Raw genomic sequence first — 14,520 nt, forward strand, 5'->3', positions numbered from 1 at the left:
CGCCAGCATCCGCCGCCGCAGTGAAGTCCATTTCCCGTTGTTCTCCCGTGGCGTTTATCGTGCTCAGATTAGCAACCAGGTGAAGAATGGGCATAGTTTTAGTTTCGGTTTGCCGAAGCCGGCTTCCTGCAGACGCTCAGCTGCTAACAGAAGGAACGCTTCGCGAATGGCGTGCGCGGTTGCGCGTTTAGTGGATGCGGCCGGATGAGATATTGCGAGGCGGAAAGGATGTTTCAGTGCTTGCAGGTTGGTGGCACGCCAATGCACACGTTTTATGTCGGTCTTACGTCAGCGCGCTGGACCGCCAGAACAATTATGATACGCATTTATTCGTGGATGCGCAGCGTCCGCGTGCGGGCCATATGCACCTTTTCAACACGCGTATATACTCGCATTGGTCCGGTTAAATATACATCAACGCTTATGAATTTGCTCTTTCCGGCAGCCAAAGGCGCTTCTAGCGGAAATGCTATCCTCTATAACGAAACGATTTCTCGGGAACAATAAAACTGGTGCGCGCAAACGCAACCGTCATGGGGGAACACTGGCTCTGAATGTCTAAAGTCAGGGCTTGTTCCTGAAAATGCGACTAATCCCGCGACTTATTTTTAAAGAATGGTCGTTTGCGCAGTACAATGCTGGTAACGAAAGGCAAGAATCGCTTCAAAAGTACGTTATCGAGGCAAGAACAACGCACCGTACTTTTACTCCACAAATTTCTTCCCCTCCTTTCCCCGACTCTCTGCAACGCGGCGTTCGTGACTTGTCCGCAGAAATTCGAACCGTGCGAACTAACCTACGCCTCCATTAAGCCGTATCGTGCATGTACAGTGATTGCGGGGCTAGAGGTGTAAGTATAGTCGAGTTCACCGCGTTTGCTCATGGCCCCCAGACACGGGCCCTCCGCTTTCAGCTGCCGCCGCGCTCCAGCCGCGGTTCCTCCGAGACCGCAGGTGTTAGCGGGAACAGCTGCCGCTGCCCCGAACGCGAGGGGGCCTCAGCTCACCCCCTAGCCCAGAGGAAGTATGGCCACCGCTGGCTCGGCTAAGGCCATCATGACCATCACGCCCGCCTAAAAAACCTCCCACGATTGACATCATAACCCTATAGCAGCAGAGGATACTGGGCCAGTGTGTACCCAATGGTGGTCAATATTGACCTATTACAGGGCAGCCCTGCAATGTCTGCTATTCGCTCTACGATGTGGACCACAATACCAACTAGTGCTGGAAGTAAGACAGCTATATCACCAAGACATGGCATCACTTGTCAGTCGCTTCTGGGACACTGCGGTATTATGGGCAACAAACATACAGATGAAGCTGCTATAGGAGGGCTCACGAAGATACCGTGAAGGAGCCCATCCCTCTAACAAGAACCGATGCGGCAACAAAGCTTCGCATGCTCGCGCGTGATGTCACAGGATACATGTGGAACACGCCAGGTTTCCAGCGTACTCGTCTGCACCGCCTGAACCCATCTCTCCGACGGCGCATTCTATCTGGACTATGCCGAATACAGACAAGTGTTCTCTGCGGACTGTGGCTTGGAGTATCATTTACGAATGCGTTTGCTTGTCACATCGGAATGGTTGACAGTGCTACCTGTGACAGTTGAGGCATCCAAGACGCCTTCTCTAGTCCTCGCTACGCCTCCCAGGGACAGTCGCTCGTGACGGCGTTGGCAGGCCTCGACGATCGGCCGCTTTCTGAGCAGATGTCTTGGAGTGCCAGCTGATACGATCTTTATTTACACCAGAGGCGGCGAAGGCGCTGCTGAAGCTCCTCCGGTCAAGCGACCTAGTTGAACGAGTGTGATCTCCCGCGCCCCTTTGTGTTGATGTGCATACGCGTTTTCTTTTGTTTTTCGTTCTTTCTTTTCCTTTTTTTATCTCCTCTTTCTCTGTGTGTTTTTCTTATGTTGCTGTCTCCCCTTAACCGCTCGCGTTCTCTTCATCTCTCCGTTGTTTGTGTGTGCGTGTGTGTGTGTGCGTGCGTGCGTGCGTGCGTGTGCGTGCGTGCGTGCGTGTGTGCGTGCGTGCGTGTGTGTGTGTGTGTGTGTGTGTGTGTGTGTGTGTGTGTGTGTGTGTGTGTGTGTGTGTGTGTGTGTGTGTGTGTGTGTGTGCGTGCGCGCGCGCGCGCACGCTGTCGCTACGCACCCTTCCATAGTCCCCACTAGAATCAATCGTTAGGTTCGCTGATTAAAAGGATTGTGTGCTCCACACCATTTGCGAATATTTACGAGCGAGATATATTCTTAACACTGTCCATAGGGGCACCAAAGCAAAGCAATGTAAGGAAACAGGAATATTATGTTAGCAGCTCCTATAGCTATCCTCTGTAGTAGTAGTAGTAGTAGTAGTAGTAGTAGTAGTAGTAGTAGTAGTAGTAGTAGTAGTAGTAGTAGTAGTAGTAGTAGCGTTAACTGGCTCTTTATATTAAATAAGATGGAAGCAGGATGAGGAGAAAGCTCCTGCTGGCCGCATTGTAACTGTCTGGGAGTATAGCGGCTGACACAGTAACTGCGGCCAGTAGACTGTAGTCAGGAGCATTGGAGTAAAGGACAGGGAGAGAGAATACAGGAGAGGAGTACTTAATGCAGGTAAGAGAGTCTATGTACAGTTGCATCATAATCCTCCTCGTAAACGGCGACAGATCGCACAAGTAGACACTACGGTTTTCGCAACATCTTTGAGAATTGTGTGTTTTAGCCGAGCGAGTTCCACGTAAGACAATATTGTGAGCATTTGCTCACAGGCCACTTTGTTAGCCCAGTACGCTCACTGTATCAATGTCCGCTGTGCTTTGTTGACAACGTGCTTCCAGGAACAACGCCTGTGCTTCCGTTTGTCCGCGGGGTCATTCGCTATAGAAGTTGAATATACGTGGCTCTACACGATGCTCCGTTTATGTACTTGCAAAGCAGCTGCGAAGACGAGCATTTCGCAAGAACACTAGAATGCGTTACCGAGTTCTTGCTCACTAATGGTCATAAATAAGCGCCGACGTAGGCAATATAGCGCCTTGGTCGGCTTTGTATCAGGTATAAAACGCTGTACGAAGATGGTGCTACTGAGACTTCATTCATGTTGCACCTGCTGCCTATTCGCGGTCCTATTTATTCACAGTCCCAGTTCGTGATATTCATTGACGCCGCGGTTGTTTCTTGCCTCCAGCTTTCCTTTCGTACGGAGGATGAAATTTCATTTCATCGTGCGTTCACCAAGCTATTCCTTTTTTTTATTTTTTCGTGCCACTGCTGGAAAGGACGACTTCCCTCCAAGCGAAGGAGAAATCTCATTGAATTTAATATCTCTCAGAGACTCCCTGCGCTTTATATGATATCGCATGCGCTGTCTTCAAACATTTGCAAAATTATAGCTCTGGAAGTCGTTAGGTAGAAAGTGTTTGCTCAGGATATGATATCATATGCACTCGGAATTGCGGCGCCAAGTAGTTTAATAACGTTCTTGCAGTCAGCCTGCGAGAAACCTGACGCTGATTTGGTGCAGACAGTCTTGCCGTCACGGTCACCCGTGGAGTGCTTTTCGAGTACACCGAGATAACGCGAAAATTCAGGAATCGGCATATAAATACATGCCAGCCCAACACACAATGCTACATCTTCATCTCGGTGCATGCATTTAACCGTGTCGTTTAAGACAAAAAAGAAAATGCATTTTCCCGTTCAGAACACGCCGGTCGGTAGTAACAACCTATTTGAGAAGAGATAATGTTCCTGGTCTGTCTTCAAGTCTCGGGATTATGCAGGGCGCCCTTAAGTAATCTAGCATCATCGCTTATAAGAATGTCCGTGGCGTAGAGGTCTTAAAAAATTGTGAACCGATGATCCAGTTACTTTAAAGGAACGCTGAAGAGAAACCTTAGGCTGTATTAGCAAATCGTTGCTTGTAGAATACTGAAAAACGTAACACTAACATGTGAGCGTACGCTGTGTAAGCCGAAAAATACGCGTTCATCCGTGCTGTTATCCAGTGACAACACGGATGAACATTTGTACTATTTTGCGCCACTCATAGAAACGTGCACCACTGCTGCCCATCAGAAATACGAAATACCGCATTGCGCTTCTCAGCAAAGAAAGAGAGAAAGAGCTGCTTTGAGGCACTTGTCAGCCACATACGCCAATAAATAATAGTAATAAAGAAAACTATCGGAAATTTCGAAAGCCGACACTATGTAATGAAGCTGGCAGACAAATGAAATGCGGCAGACGCAGCGAGAAGTAAAACAATGAGATAATAATAATAATAATAATAATAATAATAATAATAATAATAATAATAATAATAATAATAATAATGGCAATACGAGGGAACGCTAACACTAACTGAGATTCTTTTGTGCCATATGCCAAAGCAATCTGCTTGGCTAGAGCGCAACTCGTCTTTACACCTGAGCCGATAGAGTCGCTCTGACGTCAACCTCGGAAAGGCCCGCGCTGGCGCCGCAGTAAACATCTCCACGAGGAGCAAAATGCCAAAATACAGGTCGAAGTGGAACGCTGACAGTACGTCATTTGTCTCGTCTCCTTCGCGAACACCGGTACACCACAACCCACAAGTGTGGTTATTAATCCAGGCGGTATGATCAGGCACCTGAAGGAAGACGCGACACACGACTTCTGCACATGGCCTGTTGTCGTCTGTCCCAGAACCCTCTCTGCTTCTGCTCGCAATTCGTGATGTATCTGTGCGCGGCCAAAGGACGGGCGGGCGACACGTCGTCGCCTTAACATTCCTCTTCCGCGAGAGAAAGGGGAGCGCTTGTTTTCGATCTAGTGCACGCCGCTTTTTCTTTTTCTTTTCCGTACTGCTACGAGTTGCCGCTTAATCGGTGCAGCGCTGTGGAACCTGCAGCTGTCGCAAGTCAATCGACGAGCGAGTCACTTGCGAATGCACAGTATTTAACTGCGCATCTGCGACCACGTCTTATTCTGCGGTAGAGAAATAAATGCGCTGCCTACGACATACTGAAAGACCTCTCTGTCATACCCTCTGTCAAGTAGGTGGAAACTGCCGGCATAAAAGACACAAGTAGCTAAAAACAGATGTATATAATCATTGGGAGGTAGGTCCACCTATCAACACGGAAAAGCATGCTAGCGCGCCCACAAGCACACCTAGACAAGGAATATGTTTATCACTTCTAGCTGACAATAGTTTACTAGGTTTATAGTCATTAGTACAGTGTCTACCTTTTGAAAATGTCTTTTTTGTCGCTCAGTTTTCCTTTCTACATCCTTTCTACAATGATTATACAGTTATCGCTATAGCTACACTCAAAACTCTTCTTCACGCTGTTTTTACACGTTATACCATAATTACATCCTAAATTTCGCGCTACGATTATCACGTTTGCACGTCGCAATAATTTGTCACGCGACGACCGCGTGCCAGAGTTGAAGCACCGTGAATCAAAGTAACGTTACTGACTGTCCCTTCATTCGAATAGCTTGTGGCCTTCCCGCAAGAATCTCTCGAAGAACTAACAGGGTGCCTACAAAAAAAAACATACAAATCTAGCCAATTGCGACACGACCTTTTGCTGCTCGCAACCCAAGTACTACTGCGATGCCAACGTTGGGTCAACATTGCGCGGTGTGCGGCCGATGTAGAGTTTCCTTGCCAAAATGGGCATAGAATAACGGAAAGTGCACGTAATCAACCGTACTTATAATTATTTAATCACACATAAGGACCCCTCGCTGAACACATGAGGGTACTAAATTGCATAATGAAGTATTAAATTACATAATTACATTCGTAATGTTACGTATTACACACGCGCTGGCAGGGAATAAGAGTTCGGCAGCAGCTCCGCCCACAAAACCGCGATACGTCTGCTCTCTGTGCTTCTGCGCGCCAAAACATAGTTCTAGAGATATGTCGATGGAAGGAGCGTCGACCGTGACGTCACGTAAATGCACGAACGCAAGTGGCTGGCGCATCCGTACGAGCTCTCTTCGAGTAGTACAGCGGTGCATCTGTCACTGCATTCTTAAGTTGTCGCCGACTATAGACAAGAACGGCACCGAGAGCGGCGCTGCTGCGCCGGCGTTGAGAGCGCCGCATGCGGAGCAAAATTCTATTAGCCGGTGGTGCCCCTCTCCCATCTCTCGTTCGCGCCGCCTTGATTGCCTCCTGCACTGCGCGTGTTTGGGCACGTTTCGCGCCGCGCGCGGTGTGTGCGCGTGGACATTTCTTTCGAAGGGCGGTGTACAGTCTCTCTCACATTTAGGGGAAAACTCGAAGCGCATTGCATCGCGATGCGGCGAGCGCTTGAGTAAAGCGGCGGCAGCAGCTCGCGCAGATGCTCGAGGGGCGGGATCTTGAACGGCGTCGTCTGCTACGGCGACGCACGCTGGCCGCATTGTCGAGAAACGTTCTACTGTCAGGTGCAGGGCGCTGATCACATCGTTACTGCGTGAAAGGAGCCGGTATTCTTTGCTAAGCGTTGCGCGACGCCCACTGATACGCCTCGAATGTAAGTTCATCGCTGCATGGCAGTCATAGACGACGTACTGATTCCATACATTCTTGACGGCCCGTTTCTGGAAGGCGACTATATATTCTAACGCGATAGGACGCCGATCCACACTGCTCGTGCTGTGCAAGAACTGCTAGAAGAGCGCGCAGTCACTCTCTTGGAGCGGCCGCCTCAATCCCCGGGCGCCAACATCATTTAAAATGTCTGGGGCTCGTTGAAAGTATCGCTGGCGCAACATCCCCTCTATCAGTCGCCCGAGGATAGGCTTCGATCCACCATCGTCAGTGACTGAGACGTGCAGCGAATGAACACATCCCTGATCAAGTCATTCTACACTTCACTGCCTTCCAGGATGAGCGCTGTCATCGCTGCCGCTGGGGACATGACGAGATACTAACTGAAGTTCCGAGCGTGACGTGTCCAATTCCCCACCGGCGGGCAGGGTCTGTCTGGTGTAGCGAAAGATTATCGAGAAAAATCACTTCCAGCTCATTGTCTGAGCCTACAACGTTCATTTAATCGTGTCCGTTTGTTTCACCGTGTTCGACTCCCATTGTTGAGTGCTTTGTTTTCCTTTCGAGTCAAACAAAGACTGAGCACGTTGCGCGCACATCTTGGTGCGTTTTGTCGCTGCTCATTACGGTAGCACACACAGTGAAGAAATATACGTGCACACGCTCAGTACTCCGGCCTTTCGAAAGAACAAATGAACCATGTTGTCAAAAGAAGTTTGTGGAACTCCATTATCGCCAATGAAGGATCAGAGTGTGGCGACGCACAACGTTTAGTAAAGAATATCAGCTCAGTTCCCGCAGTACCGATGAAATCGGTGCATTGCCCCTGACAGTACCACGCTTCCCGAAAATGCGGCCAGCGCGCGCCGCCGTAGCAGACGACGCAGATCACGGCACTGCCCCTCAAGCGTGTGCGCCTGCTCGAGCTGCTGCCGCCGCACGACTCCATTGCTTGCCGCATCGCGACGCAATACGTTCCGAGTTTTCCCCTTAGTGTGAAACAAACTGCACACGCTATATTTGCCTTTAAGAAGATCGGTACGCTTGACGATTATTTTTATGGCTGCAATGCGGCGAAACGGCAGCGTCTGCTTAACCATGTAAGGGACGCAGAGCAGGTAATTGAAAACGACATCGTATGTGCCGCCGGAAAAATCGTCAGCACATACGATGCGGCACATACATACGGCACCTACGAGCTAAAGTCATTTTTGCAGTTTCTCACATTATGTTTGCTACAAATCCGTGTTGTCTCTGATGGCGACAACGGACTTCTATCGACACTGTGCGGAAATAAACAAGATATATCGCTGCATAGCACAAGTACGACATGCGCACACAACTTTAACTAGTACGTCCCCTACAATATGGAATAGAGGCAGCAATGTAGACAGCTTGGTCATTTTTTAACAGTACTCAAGAGACGGAAGTTGAAAGTATTATTAATCATTCCTGCTTCAGCAATGCCGGCGCGACCAAGACGCGGGTGTGTATCGTCCAGTAACCCGATCGATCGGTGCGGTGGTGAAGCGGGAATGAACTCCGGTCATGTTCAATGCATCATGCACATATTCAATTTCTCGGCACGCGTGAACTTCGGCCACTGCTAGCGCATACAACAGACGTGGTTTCCATTCTTAGACAGCGCACACACAAACGAAACACGAGAAAGAAGACAGGACAAGCGCTCGTTTAACTTAAAGTTTTTATATGAATAAAAGGATTATGTACCGAGTAATTATTAATTTCACGTGGGTTACATATAGAAACCGTCATACACTCAGGAGTGATCAATAAACGATCTCGCTTCGTTTGCCAGATGTTTACTTCGCTCGGCGCACCGCAGTAATCCATGTCTGTCGTCTGCTTCTTTCGTACCATTTTCTTGTGAATCGGTATAATTTCACTGGTGGCATCAACCTTTTCATGTTTACATTGCTGTCGTGACAGTTAACAACACAATAATAATTTCCGGTCATCCGAAGAGGCGCCGTCGCAAACAAGAGACGTTTCGCGCGCAGCGCGAACTGAACGCGGGCGCGACCGCGAAGGGAAGCGGCGACGGAAACCTACACCTTCTCGCGTGCAGCGAGCGCGAGAAAGCCTTCTCGCGTGCAGCGCGCGCTCAGCCTGGCCTCGTCTGGCTCAGCGCGAGCGAAGGGAACCGGCGGAAGCAAACCCCCGGGGGATTGGAAACCGTGCCGCCAGGGGAGAAACGAGCGCTGGCGTCTCGGGCGAAACTTGGCGTGCGCTCGTCTATACAGAGAAACAGGAACTGATTAAAGTGTCGCGCTCAGTTTTGTTGCTAACTACCCGGACACCACGAAGAAGCAAATGCAGGGCCAACATTGGTTTCCTTAAGACCAATGGTGTCCGACGGTATGGGCCTTATTGGCCCTGCCCACGTGCGCATCTATAGGGTGCATCCTGGCCACTTCGTCACACCTGTACCGAAGCCAAACAGTGATGCACAGCTTTAGCGTAACAAAAGAGCTATACGGACGCGATTGCACCGACACGGTTCGCCGTTTGTCCCTGTCGCTTCCCGTGTTATTATTTCCCGCCAAGGAGAACAGCTAGAACAGCGTGCCCGTCGCCGCACGCACGTGATCTACTCGTCATTTATCTCTCCCGCTAACGAGGTGCTGTCCGTCAAATAAAGAGTTCGCGGCTGATTGCACTACCCATTCTCGGCGGTTAGTTGCGCAGGCGCGCATGAGGCTGACGCTCGGTGGTAAATGGCGGAAGCCGAAAATAGAAACTTCTCTCTTTCGGTACGAAAACAACGAAGACGACGCTTACCTGGAGCAATAAAGCTTGCTTATTAAGTCTTCATAACAAATCAAAAGTAGACCTGACGCTCGGTGACTTCTTCAAAGCCGCAAACAAAACTTTTTTTTTTTCCTGCACAGCAACGGTGTTTGCTCACATTCGACAGCTTCGGCACCTGAAGACACTGTTAATTCAATCGAACTTGCTAGCGGATTGGTTCCCACACCCGCCTGATTACGAAGGGTGAACATATATCATCATCATCATCATCAATCCCGGCGCTCCGGGATGCTCTAGAACATGGTGAATAAATAATAGCGCTGAAATTTCACGCTTAAGGCCACCGCGAAGACTATGTAAACGAAGACGTGACTTTAATTATTGTTAATTTTATCTGTATTCTGTCTTTTCCACCCCCTCTCTACCGACAACAAGATGTCTACATTCGACTTGCGTTTTATTTACTTTTTATTGATTTTTAGCCATCTCCCCACAGTGGCTATTCATGCCCATACTGCCACAAACCGGTCTGCTACATCTACTATTACCAACAGACACTGCTACAAATTGACGCATACTCCGGATATATGATGGACGTTGAAGACGAACAACAAACAAAGAAGGGGCGCAGAACGCGCCAATTATGTCACACGGTACTTTATATTATAAACACCAGCAAAATGTTCGTTAATATCAGAGCTGACAAGGAAAACATGTAGGATTATCTAGTGGATTTTCACGCGAAGGCCTAAAAAAAAAAATGCGCACGCGCAAGGGAATAAGCAAGCCGTGATTCATTCCTCCTTCCATGACTGTGAACTTACTCCACTGCAACTCGCGTGGAGGGTAATCGGCGCACAACCACCGCCTCAAGAGCTCGAGCACCGGTATACATCACGTTGTGCTGCTATCCTATTCAACTTATGTGCTTCAGCAGCGGCCTAGCTGTTCCCTGGGAGCGCAGCTATGCGAGAGAACGCAATGCAGAGCGACTGAAGTTTGTTGGAGTTAGCTTCGTTTATAGTAAGACATAACTATCACGAAATCGCGGTATACTCTTCGTAGATGTCGCAGTTGATGTCGAAGACAAGGCCGTCTAAGTCAAAGACAATGAACTATTCTTCCATGTGACTGTAAATAAGCGCGAATCGCAAATTACGGTCTCAACTCTGGGCAGCTCCTTTCGTGCTCGCATACGGTCCGCGGCAAAACTTTACGGGCCGCGACATATGAAAACAAACATGAACATTCCCGTAGTGTGGGCAAGCGGCCAAGTATTAGAATTTCCAGCCTGTATTTAGTGTATGCTAGCGAAGCAGAGTTCTATACCCGGCTTAACTGGCTACAATCAGAAACTGCTCGGAAGTTCAACGTCTCATTAGACCTCGCGGTCCGTAAACTTTCTGACGCCGGCTGCGTGCGCCTGCAGTGAAGACCACACGCACGTCTTCGGCGAGGAATTGTGCCGTAAGTTTTCTTCCTCGTTCTAGCAACAAATTTGTGCAGGGGGGGCTACTCAGCGTCGCAACAAAATTCGTGCTGGTCCGGGGATCGAAATCGGGACCATGACGCATTCTCATGCTGGTCGCTCTACCATGTGAACTTACAACGAGGTAGGCAGGTCGCAGAATGAGGCCAAATAAATCGACAACTCGAATAACAGGGGCATTGAACATGGCAAACCAGTTCTAAAAATTAAAAAAAAAATCTAGTGTTTTGGGAGGCATAACGATGGTATGACTGCCAGGCACGTAGTATAATGGGACTCTCAGGATTAGTTCCGACTACCAGGGTTTCTTTAACATGCAATTAAATCTATGTAAATGATAGTTTTTTTTTAATTTCTATTTTCGCTTTCATCAGAACGCGCGACCTCTAGCAAGCAACGCAAAACCATAGGTATATCGCGGCGGGTGCAAATCAATCCACTTCCTGGGGGCGGAAACATCTTGTGGTTAATAAACTTTTTAACAACAACAGTTTCGTGCAAATTTCCAATGCGGAGGAAGGTTTACGTTTCCACGGGTTTCCTTCGTACCGTGCGCTACCTTCAGGTGGATGCCGATTTTTCCTTTCCATCGAACATCCTCTACATTGCGGGCTTCCGCCGAGCTGATCTGCCGCAAACACCCATTCTGCCATTGAATGTCACCGCATAGCCGCGCCGGTCGGTCGCAGCAGATTTTACTACACGCGCTGACACCGGCTGTCAACGGCGATGGCGCGCCTCGCTTGGGACGTCGCCCCCCTCAACCCCCTCCCCCGAGTTCCTCGAGCCTGTGCCGGTCACCGAAGCGCCGCCGGGAAAGCATTCCTTTGGCGGCGCAAGGAGGGGGAGGCCAGCTCGAGAAGCTCGGGGAGCAGCGCGCTCCCTTCGTTCGGCGCTGGCCGGACTCGTTTTGTTGGCCCCGGGCATGTCGCAACGTCGCAGCTGAAGACGCGCGAAACCTACGCGGCCCTGTTTTTTTTTTTTTTTCGATTCTTGTTTTCACGGAGCCTCCACAGTTCTGCCCCACAATCATGAAAAAAAAAACAACAACAAACAAATTATAGGGTTTTACGTGCCAAAGCCACGATCTGGTTATGAGGCACGCGGTAGTGGGGGTTATTTAACGTGCACCTAAATGTAAGTACATGGGTCTTTTCGCATTTCGACCACATCGAAATGCGGCCGTAGTGGCCGGCCGGGATTCGGTCCCGCGACCTCGTGCTTTTAGCAGCCCAGCACCACGGCCACTAAGCAACCGTGGCGGGTTCAATAATGCAAAAGCAGGACGCCGGCTTATGTAAAGACGATTCGTAAATCACCCTACATGTCTCTCTACTAGAGCCCGCGATGACAAAATCAACGACTCTGCTCAAAGTTCCGCGACATTTGATCACTGATTGCGGCTCCCAAGAGGATAGCGCAGAGCCTGCTTTGAGGTCGCGTAATGAAACGATTTCGCACAGGTTAGTCGCTCTAAGGCGCCTCGAGGAACAGAAAAGCACTTCGAGGAGTAGAAAGAAATAAAAGCAGGGAGATCGTGATGAACGAGCGGATCGGCCACGATGATCCCGGAAAAGGGAAACGCGCTGGGGGCTGGTTCTGCCGCCGGCCGGCCGGTCCTTCGGAAAACTGGCTGCGCCGACCTCGATTTCACGCCTGCACCACACCAGGCGCACAAGGCTTCGCCAGGCTCGAGAAAAGGCCGGCTAGCGCCGTGTGACCGAGCCTCGCTAGCAAGCAAGGACGCCCGCTCTCCTCGCGACACTCCAGAGAGCACGCTGAGCCGGCGCGCGCCCGCTCCTACAAACAAGACAGGTGCCCGGCCGGCGTCAGCTCCAACTGTTTCACTTACTACTGCTGCTGCGGCGGCGGCGCCACCACGGTCGTCGCGACGCCAGACGTCTGTTCGCGCTTGAGCGATGCCGCCGCTGACGCAACCAACGCCGGCCACAGTAACGGAACGGCGAGGAGCGGCGGGGCGTGCGTTTACATGTTTCCCTTCCAGGTCACGTTCTAACGCGCTAACGCATGCGCGCGGAGCAAACGCGGAAGCACGATGCCACACAAGCACACCGCGCCGAGGCCGGGTTTAACGAAGCTCTCATCAGACCGATCCCGATGATCATGAATGTATTTTTCAACGATGTGAACTGTCGCAAAGGGGCTGATGATTTCGCACACGCCGGCCGATACCTTTCAAAGGACACTAGAATTACGAAGTTTTTGCGAAAAGTTTGCAGACGAATGGCGAAGCTCGTCAAAGGTGAGACTGCCACACTGACAGCTCTTTGCGATGGGGAATGGAACAGCGATACATTTAAGAGCAGCGAACGAAGTATAGAGAGAAGGAGGCACATGTAAAGTTGGCTAAGCTCCGAGTCGCTCCCGACCACGCTCCAGACGCATGCCGCGGACGGCAACTCTAGGCGATACAATCGCGAGACACAGCAGGGTTGATGTTCGGTAAACTCACCGTAAGCGACCACAGTGCATTTCAGCAGAACACAGAGCAGCAGTCCGCATAGGGTCCTTGCAAACAAACTGGCTGCTCCGCTCGCTGTACGGCCGGGCGCTGCCATCTTGGATTCTTGCTGCTGAGCAGACGACGCGTCCCGAAGCACACACCCGGAGCGGCGTCGCTACACGCTGTGGACCACAAGGTCTCGTCCGTCGACGATCGGTTAGCTCGAAGCCAAAATGCACATAACACTCGTTGTCGGATAACGCACACACCCGAGGAGAACGTTCGTGCCGATGCGAATCCCACGAGTGACACTCGTGAAGTGAGCCTCCGCGATACACGCACGCCAGACCTGACGGCCTCCGACTACGACCGGTCTGATGAGCGTGCGCGGCGAACGTGCCTTGCGAGGCCGACAGGCTAGCAGACGACGCGGAGGCGCCACAAGCGCTCGCTCACGCGGGCAAACTTTTCGGGGAGGCCCGGCTCGCTAGAGTTTACCGCTCTCCTCTCTGTGATTGGCCGCTGCTGGCTAGACGTGCCCTCCGATTGGCTCATGTTGAGTGCACGCGGTACGGGGGGTCATTAGGGCCCCCTAATTGTGCCTATTATCTTTTCGTTTCTTTCCTCGCCGCTGAGTGCCGGCAGCTGCCGCGCGGCTCCGCGTGATGGCGCTTTATCAATGGTCGCTGGCTGAGTGCTTCTGCCGGCGAGCCCGGCGCTGATTCTACAGCCGCTGCGGGCGTGCGGCTCAAATGTGAGGGAGAAACCGAAGAAAGCAAAGAGCAACAGTCACGTTGCGTTGCACTCGTTTTGTTTTGCTTGAGCGCGGCGGTTTCTCGTTCTCGCCGGCGGTTGTTGGACCCTCACTGCCGCCGAGTTGCGTGCCCGCAGTACCTTCGAAAGTTCTCGGTCCGTCGAATGTGCGTTTGTATGCGCCTGCATAATGAGAGTTATCAGGGGCCCTTTTCTTCACTCTCCTTCCTCCGCGCGTGAGGGGGCGATTTCGTCTGTGGTCCGAGAGCCGCAACAACTGCGAGGTCGGGTCTGTTTGTGTGTGCGTGCGTGCGCGTGTTATTTCACTTTTCGGCAAGTGTCGGTTTCGGATCCGGATTGTGGTCGCTGGGGCGACGAAAGGAGAGGCGGTGACGGCAGCTATAGTCTCTTTCCTTCCTTTTGTCGTCGTCGACGTGGCCTCGGGTCTTGCTGCGGTTTCCACTTTCCGATCACAGGTCGAAGCACACACAAAGATCCTCTCTCCGGAACGTTGCACTT

General features: G+C 50.9%; 1 protein-coding gene across 1 annotated transcript in view; it reads right to left on the reverse strand.

The window, feature by feature from the left end:
* LOC135898212 (uncharacterized) overlaps nt 1-13,637 on the reverse strand; it is a 33,072-nt gene extending 19,435 nt beyond the window's left edge. Inside the window, exon 1 of the mRNA XM_065427090.2 lies at nt 13,258-13,637. Coding sequence (XP_065283162.1) covers nt 13,258-13,363 — 106 coding nt within the window. The 5' untranslated portion in view covers nt 13,364-13,637. The remainder of the gene's footprint in view (nt 1-13,257) is intronic.
* Between the last annotated feature and the right edge of the window lie 883 nt (nt 13,638-14,520).

This window comes from Dermacentor albipictus, chromosome 1 (assembly GCF_038994185.2).
Source record: "Dermacentor albipictus isolate Rhodes 1998 colony chromosome 1, USDA_Dalb.pri_finalv2, whole genome shotgun sequence".
Taxonomy (NCBI): Eukaryota; Metazoa; Arthropoda; class Arachnida; order Ixodida; family Ixodidae; genus Dermacentor; species Dermacentor albipictus.